General features: G+C 37.8%; 1 protein-coding gene across 1 annotated transcript in view; it reads right to left on the bottom strand.

Moving 5' to 3' along the window:
• Positions 1-2,224: 2,224 nt before the first annotated feature.
• The window catches only part of kif5ab (kinesin family member 5A, b), a 64,096-nt gene continuing 54,721 nt past the window's right edge, over positions 2,225-11,599 (bottom strand). The window contains exons 26-29 of the mRNA XM_040116211.1: positions 10,680-10,744; positions 8,245-8,272; positions 7,636-7,748; positions 2,225-5,548 (exon numbers count right to left, since the gene is read on the bottom strand). Coding sequence (XP_039972145.1) covers positions 7,649-7,748; positions 8,245-8,272; positions 10,680-10,744 — 193 coding nt within the window. The 3' untranslated portion in view covers positions 2,225-5,548; positions 7,636-7,648. The remainder of the gene's footprint in view (positions 5,549-7,635; positions 7,749-8,244; positions 8,273-10,679; positions 10,745-11,599) is intronic.

The following is an 11,599-nucleotide window of genomic DNA, read 5'->3' as shown; positions in this document are numbered from 1 at the left end:
AGCTCTGCCGTATGATTTCAGGCTGATATAGACGTTGAGTAATGTATGTCATAATATCACACGTATCTCATAAGGCCACAGCTATGACATATAAAGGAAGTTACACTGGATCACCTAAATGATGGCAAAGGTCATTCACTCTGGAGACAGATATACGGTGTTCGACATATTTAGATATGTTGTGTTTTCTGAAACAATGACAAGTGAGCTGCTCATTTAAAAATGTGTTTGTTTTTAGTAATACATCCCAAACAAATAGATTGTGTTGTATAATCAGTTTGTTTTGTGTCCTAGTTTTCAAAAAGTGTTTACCTTGGACAGTAATTGGAACAAACTATCCTAATTTCCAGCAAACATAGTTTCAAAATTTAAAGTGTGTATTTTAACCCACATGCTGCAAGTGTATAGAGCAGTAGAAGGGGGGTCAGATTTAAAGGCATAGGCAGCAATTCTGTTTCTGCTTGATAAGTGGGTGACATTAGTTAGTATTTATGTCCCGTTTGCTAATGTCTGTGATAGCTAATCCCAACTGGATAGTTAGCAAGCAGGCACCTGTGTCACATTTGTTTATCTTAGTTTCTAGTTTACCAAGATATGGTGCTGGTGGGATGTTAGCTATAGTGGCAGGAGAATGGTGAGTATCGCCGCCTGCAGCCGGTGTGCTGATGGGAAACCATCTTGTCCTCTCTGCGTGTTAGCTGCGCAGCAGCCACTGCAGCAACAGTTTGCTAACCCACAACCTAGCTAAAGTTACTTATATTAGGTGTTTTCTCGTTGTTTGCTCTACATCATCGTATTTGTCCACAAATGTGCCAACGGTTTTATAGTGGGATGAGGGTGGATGGGTGGCTGGGTTAAACATTCGAAATGTAATCGGCATCCTGTTGTATTGAATGTAATTTGTGGGTGTTGCGATAAGAAATGACTGATTAAAAAAATTAAACTGTGCAGAAAGTGCATGACAAACATTACTTGTTTCAGAAGTTTTTAAATCTCACACCGAGATTTAGCAATATTTTTACAAGATGCGGTGTTCAAGTGGGTTTCAGTGTGGGAATTAAAATGACTAAAGGACTATGAAGCTCCTAAACATACATTTCATGTGGCCACAAGAATTTAAATGATCAGTTTACTCAAACTGAAAATGCATCATCATGTAATTTGCACAAAACTGCATAAAGTTATACTGATTGTTCATTCATTTACAAAATCAAAGTACAGTATCTACTTTAGCATGTATGTATAATGGGGATATTCTGGGATTTCTCAATCTGGATATGAAAAGTTTTTTTTCTCTCTCTTTTGTGTTTTTCTGTGGGATTTGACTTATTGTGAGAGGGAGAAAAAACACATCAGCCAACAGTGAGACAGTGACATTCAACCAAAACAAATCAATAAGTAGAGCAGCCCAGGACCCAGAAGGATTAGTGCTCTCAAGCCTATGACAAACTCTGATTTACCAGTGAGGTAGATTTGTTTACTTTTCTTTGCTTTTTACTGTGCACTGTTTCTAAAGGTTTAACCAAGAGTCAAGGTAACATTATGAAGAGCAGTGTTTTAGCTGCTAATTTCCTTTGTCCTGAGATGACACTGAGATTGATCACACTGCTACAGCTGCTCTTACTCTCCCGGTTCTCTATCAGCCTGCTAGTATGTGTATCTGGATTTATTTACAATGTACTGTTCCATTTGGACAATATTTCACTGATTACATAGAAGTGGAAAAATCTTTTTTACATCGTAAAGTGATCACAAGACAGTATTATAATGATATATACACAGTTTCATCTTTATTGGAAGGAGTTTTTATGAGATAACAGTACTATTTCTCGGCAGCTACAGGAGAGTACTGCATGCATTAGATCACACGCTAGAAACAAACCAACCAACACACATTTTGCACAAACACAGACATCTTGCCTCTGTCTTTTTTTTTTAACCACGTTACCATTCTTGTTATAGCTCTATTTCTGCATATTTAGGCTACAGTATCACACATTGTTGACCTGGCCAGAATATTTTCATAATGGTTACAATTACTGTAAGACAAACAGAACAGTAAGACCAAAAATAAATTCTACACTCAGTCATCTAACCATAGTGCATGTCAGGAGTATAGTTGTTTTCTTTGTGGTTTTCACTGATTAACAGCAGATGGACAAAAGAGGCCGTTCACATTCAACTCACGGCTTCTATAGGTTGTTTAAACACACTCAACTTCAATGACCTTTTTTCACTCTTTGGAGAAAGTCAAACAGCTGCATTATTAGATACTCAGAGTAAAGGGTGGTTAAGAGGAACAAAAAAGGAAAGCATTAAAAAAACAATATGATAAAGTGCTCCATGCATTTATAATAAGTCTCAGTATAATGAGTCTGTTGGTACTTTGCAGCGTAATAATTTTGCATATACACGGTATCAATAAAATACTCGGGTAACTACAGTATAGGTGCGAGTATAAGGGGATACGAATTTTGCGTTTAAGAGGGATTTAGAAAAAAAAGTAAGTATTTTAAAAATATTTTTTTTATTACTAAGTTTTTATTTCATAATTAAAGGGTTAATTTATGTTATTACTAAGTAACAATATAGACAAATTAGGATAATAGTGCCAATATTGAAACTGTTTTAGATATGGTATAATTTATTTTAAAATAATGATATAAAATATACTTTTGGGAAATTAAATTTTAAAAACTATTTAAATACGAAGCACTTGTATATGTTTTTTAAAATAATGATAAATTACTAGGGAACAGTAATATAGTTTTGTCTATTTGTATATTTTTATTTTAAAATTTATAATAACGTTTTTTTCCCTGTGTTTTCATGACATAGCTATTATAAAAGAGCATTTAGGCCACACTTTTTGGTACCCTTTATGTACTTATTTATTACTTATTATGTAATTATTTAATACATGTTCTGTTTGTACCAAGTAATTGAAAAAGTACTTACCGTGTAATTTATTTCTAGGTCCCTCAATACAAACTTGTAACCCCTTTATATGCTTTTTCCCTGTACCCAGTATGATACCCAGTAATTATTTAATAAGTAATTTGCAAGCTGTGACCTAGAGCATTACTGTTCTGTTTTGTTACAATGATCGCTAAAAGTCAAAGAGCAAGAGACTTTGCTAAACAGAGACATCTCCTGTTCTCTCCAAAAACACACACACACACACACACACACGCACACGCACACACGTGCACGTACACACAAAGACATGGTCCCTCCACTGTCACTCTTGACTCTCCCATTCCGACTGGTTGATCAGGAGGTCAACAGAGCGAGCGTGACGGCGTGGAGCGACTGACCATCAGTGTGCCAATGCACTGTCCGTCAATCAGTTTATCTGCTCAGATAACTTGGACTGCACCCAAGTAATACAGGATAGATAGATATGTCATAAAGCTGTATTTCGGGGTCAAAAGTCAGACACCTCATTGGCTGATGAGGCGCTACATCTTACTGTGTGTGTGTGTGTGTGCGCGCGTCAGAGGGATAAGACGGAGCTGTATCAGCTCTTGATAACCTACAGTAACCCTTGGCTCATGACTCCAACAGAGCTTATATATGCTATTATGGAGCAAGATCCTCTTTGCATGACTCACTACAATCAGAGCTTTGGTTTCAGTCGGAGGTGGTTCAAAAAGAACCATAGTATTAGTCATCTCCTAAACAAATTCATTTTTTGGAAATGGTAGCTGCATACCTGCATCCATTTTCATTCAGTGACAACACACTGGAAATTTGAAATCCTTAACATTCTGCAGTATAGGAAATACATTTCACAATAATACATTTACACATCAAAACGACTGCGAATTGCTTCAGATTTAGCAACTGCTATGAAATAAGAGTGAATAGCAAATAAATAACATTTAAAATAGAGCAAATGATAAATAATATATAGATTTCTTTCAAACTAGAACTAGCAGTATAAAAATAGTTGCTACACAGTTCCTTTTTTTCACTCTGCCATGCTCTTGGATGACATGACAATGACTGAATATCTCACAGACAATCCCTGTCAGGCAGTTTTTTAGGGATAATTTACAGCTTAGAAGTCTCTTTACTACACACGACACACACTGTCAGTCTCTTAAAAACAATCAGAGTTAATGTGTTCTCGTCTTTACATATGGTTCAGATGAAGTTGCTTTTCATACTCGTTAAAGCAAGTGATGTGTAACAAAAGTCAGACATGCTGTGGTGGCAGAAGTTAACCACCGGATATTTGAGTATTTTTATTTAGGGCATTGGCGTGCCCTGTGCTTGGTGTCATATTGTCAGTATCAGAAGAAGCTGAAGCATCAAGATTCAAGAGGTCATTACTGGAACTTTGCTCTAAAAACATTATAATACGGAATCTACTGTAGGTATCTGAAATATATCCTGCAAGGGTACCAAAATACAAAACTGTTACATTGTGCACATCAATTAGCCCAATTGTTGCACTGGATAACATGTTTTTTCATTACAATAAACACAGGCACGGCAGTTTATTTTGAGTAAGTCTCACATACACCATGCTGCTGCTGTAAATGCTCACTTGAGCACCAAATGTATATTAATCCATGACTGAAAATATTTCTTCACGAATACACTATTTACTCCAGGTTGAGCAATGTTTGCTAAAAACTATAGTCCTCATCCACTTTTTAAAACATGAAATAATGTATTCTAGGCCCTTTTTTTTTTTTTTTAAAGATTTACATCGTCGGTAGGAACAAACAGGCTCAGGGCTGAGAGCCACAGACAGGTTGGGGAAGTCAAAGGATACTGAGTAACAGACTAATGCACTGTTGGTTATTAATTTCTTGGAATTTGTTGGTATTATTTTTCAGACACGACTCATTTTTAAGGGTGTAATGGCCATTTACACTGATTCGCAGAGACTCTTCTGTACTGGTGTTTAAACTGAAACATTTCACGATAATGTTGCCTTACTAGCCTTCTTCTTCCTTCATGTATTTTCCAAAAAAAGCTGAAAACCATCATAAAAAATCAACAAACATAGTCAAAATGTAAAATATTAGTAAAGTGAGTCCAAGGTTCACACTGTCTTCATGTTTAACTTGGAGTTTTCTGATCCATAATCATGTTTAATAATAATAATGATAAGTCGAAATTCAGTTTACTGTTTAAACTACTGATTTTATGTCCACCATGATTCAATCACTGAGACAAACAGCACACCCTAGTGGTTACCTATAACAATGCAACTTCTCTTCTCCACCCTTCTATTTGTGGTCCCTTTGTATTCCAAGTCATGGGGGAGGGGGTGCAGCAGCAATATGGGTGTAAGCTGGCAGGTCAAGCATTTGAGATGCAGTGCTTGCCAATCTGATACCCACATAAACCCCACACTTCATAGAACAGGAAGGAGAACAGGTGGCTGAGGAGCAAGCAGGGGGAGGAAAAGGGATAGGGGAGATTGAGGTCTGTTTACAATAGGTGAGGATGGGAGAGGAAGGGGAGTATGGGAGGACTGTGATCGGCGGCATGCAGATTTCCAGAGGAGGCCTCAGAAAAAGACGTCTGCCTGGAGAGAGAGAGAGAGAGACAGAGAGACAGAGAAAAAGGAAGTAAGAGCGACAGTCAGACACATTTTAGAGAAACAGGGAGAGCGAAAGATGGCAGAACAGAAGAGACAGCAGCCAGTGAATCATGCTAACATTGCCAGAAGGAACACGTCTAGAGTGATTTTATTTCTGGTGTCTACACTGAGAGTCAGTTGTGTTTGGGAACTGCACGGAGCACTCTGGGGCCAGGTCTAGACTTCATAGGATATAAGATTCAGCAGCACTGTGCAAAATTTATATTTACTCTGCAGAAAACTTTATAACGTCTTATAGAACTTGAAAAGTTGTATTAAACTTTTATATTTCATCATATAAAACTTACAATGTCATCCTCAGCCTGCAGTCCAGGTTGAGTGTTATATTGTCAGCATATTGCATAGACTTGCATTTGACCTAAAGTAGAAAGTGATTATGTTTTGAATTATTATTAAATGAATTCTGAAAATTAAGTCTGAAGTTTCCAAAAGAGGTCAATTGACTCTGTCGTCCTGTAACAAGTGGTGTGACTATGTATCAGGCAACCAAATGAAACCCCGTGAGAGCAAAAGTAGTCGGCTGAAACAAAACCCAAAAGAAGAGATAATTTAATTCCACGTTCTCATATGGGTCTTTCCAGAAGCAATATTCATAATATTGTATAATCTTTAAGTCTCAGCGGGGATTTATGAAGTAACCCCCCCTCTCCAAAAAAGAGTGTTGATCTAAGACAGATGTTGTTTGTTGGGTATTTTTGTGTAAAGTGTCTCACAGTGAGTGTAGGTACTTTTAGTGTGGAAAAAAAAAATCTGTTTGTTCACTCTGGCAGCTGGCCGGCTTAAAGCTGCAAACTCCCAGAGCACCAAAGAGCTGAGGCCAGATAGCCTCTAAATCACAGTGATGTTCCATAAGACAGGGTCTGTTTCCAATCTAGAATATCCATTTTAGCCTGTTACCAGACATCCACATTTTTGTGGACAAGCCTGAAAATAATATACCCAAAATAGAAAGGTAACTTTTTCTTCAGTTCTTTTGATTACAGTCATAGCCCTGGTCCCCTTCGAAAGGTTACTCTTTACATTTTTCAAACAAAAAGAATGAATTTAAGAGGTACGGAACTAAAGTTAAAGGTGCACAAACATGGTAGAAATGTAAGGGTTTTTTTTTGGCTCACTTATTCTTTTGACATAAAAAAAGAAAATATAAAGCCTGTAGTAGGACCTTTTGTGTGGAAAATACTTTTGACCCATAGCCACAAGTCTGAACCAATTGTATGTCATCAACTATCATAGTGATAAGGGGATCCTAAAAGGCTTCCCACAGATAAAATCAGGAGACTTAGAGCTTTCAAACAATGTATAATTTGTCAAGGTTGCATGAAGATTAAGTCTTGTACAGACCAAAACACACCTGAAGTAGCACTACCAAGGCCAAAGCATTTTATTTAATGGCCAGGGGCCTGTTTCAACATACAAGGTGCAGTTTGCAACATTAATTTCCTCTCCTTTTAACTTTAACATGTATCACTACCCAAAAGAAATGCCATACAGTACTTCTGACCACTGTGTTAGCAAGGTCTCGCACATTTATCTACATTTTGCAAGCCACATTTGTGGAAGATTTGACGTTGCAATCGTTAGAATGCAAGCAGTGACGGTAAATCACTTTTGTGACACGGGCACATGGTTCTCAGGATTTCCATTCACATGAATTTAAATTAAATAAATGACAACCCTTTTAGGAATTTATGTCCACAGGTCCACAACAAATAGAACTACAACTACAAAATAGCAATGTATGGAGAGAAATTGCTTGTATAGTTTCATAGCAGTTTTTCTTCTGGGTTTCCAAGAATCCATCTGTTTTATAGGTTTCCCAATGAGTAGAATGCTCTTCCCTAAGGTGATATTTCCAAACGATACTGGATAAGATTCGGTCGAACAAACTTTGATTGTTAATAGGTTGACTGTGACATTGGTTTATCGACTCATTCTTGACCTCTGATTCATGCAGCTGTGTTCTGTAGCAAATAAATCCCATACTTGTTGGTGTGTTTCTCAGTTCTTCCTACCTGCTCAGGACTATTAGCTGGCTGAGGCCTCTGGCTGCAGGCCGTAGATTCTGGCTGGGTCCTGATTGTCATAGATGTCGGTTCTGGACACAGAATTCACATTCAGACACATGCTACGCAACACACCAGAATCACAGGCCGCCGCAGCATCACCACCACCACCACCAGCAGCAGGAGTAGCAGTAGCAGTGGCAGCAACAAGGGGGCAGCGATGGAGTAGAAAGACAGAGCAGTGAGGGAGGCAAATCAGTGGTGTTACAGTAATTAAAAAACAAGGGGGGTCAGAGCATGCAGGGTGAATGTGGCAGTGCCCATAACTGACAATCATCGAGCATACATTACTAGAGGTATGAAGTTAATCACTTCTAACTTCGACATTAAATTACAGCTCATTATCTTTAACTTAAAGGGAATATTTCAAGACCTTCAGTCCTTTATAGAACATTGAAAATAAACCCTAAAATGATTTGGTTTCTTCAATATCATACACAAGTTACACTTTAGAGTGTCCACCCCGACACCGACATGACAACATGAAAGCCTGCACTAAGACAGCAAGAAATAGCAGTAGGTGTTTTGCTGTAATCAAATAGGGTGCACCAGTCTTACCTGTTGTCATTGATATCTGTGGTGTTTCCTGTGGACAGAAAGAGGTGCATAAGGAGGCAGGCAGGTGCACAGTGAGGAGGGGCTGGTGGTGTGTAAATTAAAGAAGAGGTGGGTTTGTCACAGACACTTATGGGTTTTTAGTTGAAACAGCACAAAGCCATTGAAGATAGACAACCTTGGAACTAGCAGCTGCATAATGTGCCTCAAGTCCTTATCTGTAAATGACTAAATAGGGTGATTGTCAGTGCATTTAAAAACAACCCGTATGAGCATTTTACCGATCTACTGACCCCGTCAGTAAGGCAAGGATACAGCAGCAGCACGTTTTTTTAAGTTAAGGCAACTAAAATTACACGGCTAAGGTTAGTAAATAATGAAATTGTCATAGTTAAAAGAAACCAGTGTTAACTGTTGGTTGGAGTCTTTATACCTTTTTTAACCACCCCCCCCAAAAGCTTCCGCAGTGGTTTAAGAACATTTGCTAGTGAACATACAGTAAACATACTGTAGTTCATTTCACACCAGTTGAACAAATGGTCAATGCTGCCGTTATTCTAGTGAGGACATTATATGTAAAACTGTGAATGTAAACATGGGTCATTTTGCTCTGTTTGAACAAGTGACAAATGCCGTCATTTCTCTGATGAGGATAGTCTCACTTCTACCACTTCTATTGCTCTTACACCTAATAAAAAACAAAACAAAAACAAAATACCACAAGTGTTAAAAGCTCCCATCCAGAGAGCTTCCTTGCAAAGCTCAAGCCTCCTAACAGCTGTCATTACAGTTAGACCAATCAGAGTTACATTCTGGGGAGTCTAATAAACTATATTAACTTTCCAAGGTTTTGTGCTGTGTCAAAACTCTTCCAACTTCTAGCAGCTACAGTATTTTTACAGTCCTTAGAGACCTGTGCTTTCCCTGAACTATCCTGACAGATATTAATTTCACAAAATGTTCCCTTGGTTTGTTATGTAACACAGCATATTGACACCCAGACCAACTGTATCAAGAAGCTTCGATTGTTTCTCAATCTCCAGCAAATGAGAGGTCTGTGTGAATTTATTCATTGTTATTCATGGCAGCGAGTTCACTTAATTTGTGTGCAGTTTGATGAGTTGCTGACTAAAAATGGGACCTCATGCTTGACTGGATTATAAGGCTGCTGAGTTTAATCTCTTAAATAGAAAAAAAATATTGTCACAGTTAATAAAAATCTTACCCCCCCCCCTAAAAAAAACTGCCAAGGCTACACCTCAGCAGAAAATGAGTTTTTTGGCTTTGACTTTTACACTTTCCCATAAGCTCTTATTGAAATTCGTAGCACAGATTAGTGCGACTTCAGAAAACATTATAGTATATTTTCATTCCAAAATGTCATGTGTCCATTTAGGGGAAAAGTGTTAAATAAAATATTAAAACAAAATTGAACTGAATAAAAATTAATTTTAGCCGTAACAGTACAAATATTTACAAATATCTTGAGATGGCTCATAGCATTTGAACAACTGCCAGTATTGAGTGTGAGCATTTCTTGCCAAAAAAGAGACAGATATCAGTGTTCTCCCCCAAAAAGTTCTTTCTGTTGGCAGAAACAGCATCATGGGAAGCAATAACTAAATCCAGCCTGATTTAGTTCTTTGAGGGATAATGGGACAAGAGTGATATCTGCGATATCTGATGTTTAATAAAAGGCACGTACTGTTGCAGCAGATTGAAATATTGGCTCTGATCCTGTTTCTGACTTTTATTGATATTCCTGGAGAATCAAAGAGGTGTGGTGTTGTTACACAACCCTGCAACTGTCACCGCTGGGCCAGGGGCTGAGGTGGTAACTCAGCCTGTCTAGTCGAATATCTGTCTGGCTGAGTAATGACACTGTAAGCCTAATCTATCTCCTCCAGTCTGCTGCTGATGGCTGCAGGCACACACACACACACTCACACACAAATATGAAGACGCACAAAAGCCTCAAGCAGCAGCAGTATCCCATAATGAACTGAACATTTTCTTGGCGAACTTTCATACAGGACAGTCAGTATCCCATTAATATCTGGACACTTCATGCAGAGACCATTGACCTATATTGAAACCCTGCTCCCCACTCACCAAAGGCTCAGATTTACAGTTAAATCCGCTGACTACAAGCCCATTACACAAAGATGAAAGCAACAAGTAACAAAAACAAAACAAAACAAAGAAGAAACAGCTGGCAGACCTGTTATCATAGCAGCAGGGTAATTACTGTAAACTAATTTAACCGCCAGAATTCTGTAAAAGTATATAAAACAACATTCAAACGTAATGGCTGGTATGATGGCATAATGGCAATCCCTAAAAAAACGGTCATAAAGATGAGTGAATTTACCCCTGCTGATCATCGTGATCATTATATTTCTCATTATTTTAACAGGCTTTATCTGAGTAGAGCTCACCGTTTTCTGAATCAAGCATCTCGGCAGTATTGTTGTCTACGTGGCTCGCTGGTTCACCTGGAAACCTGCAAACCGCAGAAATAGTTGTTTATGTCAGTGTAGCTGTGGAAGTTCTGTTTCAAAATCTCGATCCTTGTGAATTAAACAAAATAAAATTGTAATTAAAAACTGAAAGCAGAAGAGGACCAGAGTGCTCACTCAGCCACAAAATAATAAATCAATGTCAAAAAGCAGGGTAATATAATGCATAACACAGATTATTTGCAGATACAGCAGTAATAGAATACACTAACTTTCATAGCTATAAACTAACCAACACGAAGAGTGAATGTTCATTCTTGACCTTGGAAATAGGAGTTTGACAAAATCATCTTTGTTCAAAGTCCACTTTTTAGCCTTTTCCAGAGCTTTCCACTTCATTTCTTCATTAGTGGATGTTTGTCATGACAACTGTTCTGCAGTTGAAAGCTATGGAAAAAAGCAAGTAAGTGAATCTTAAGTTGAGATGATTTGGTCAAACCTCTATGCCCAAGGTCAACAAAGTGGTTAAAAGCACAGGGAAAAGCTTGTAAATAGACCTTACAAAAAGCTAGTAAGAGGACCTTGAGTTAAAATTATTTTGTCAAACTACTATTCCCCCAGTCAAGAAAGTGAGATACACTTGAGAGCAATGGAAAAAGCAAGTGAGTGGACCTTTAATTATGATTATTTTATCAAACTACTACGTTCAAGATGAAGATGGTGGGATGTGGTTGAAAGCATCAGAAAAAATCTAGTAAGTAAGACCTGAATTCAAGAAAATGTTTCAAGATACTATGTCGAAAGTCAAATACATAAGATCTGGTTGAAAGCTCCAGGAAAAAGCTAATAAGTGGACCTGAGGTAAGATTATTTTTTTACACAACTAAATCCGAAGTAAA

This window comes from Xiphias gladius, chromosome 21 (assembly GCF_016859285.1).
Source record: "Xiphias gladius isolate SHS-SW01 ecotype Sanya breed wild chromosome 21, ASM1685928v1, whole genome shotgun sequence".
Lineage (NCBI taxonomy): Eukaryota > Metazoa > Chordata > Actinopteri > Istiophoriformes > Xiphiidae > Xiphias > Xiphias gladius.
This window is presented reverse-complemented; position numbering and strand designations above follow the sequence as displayed.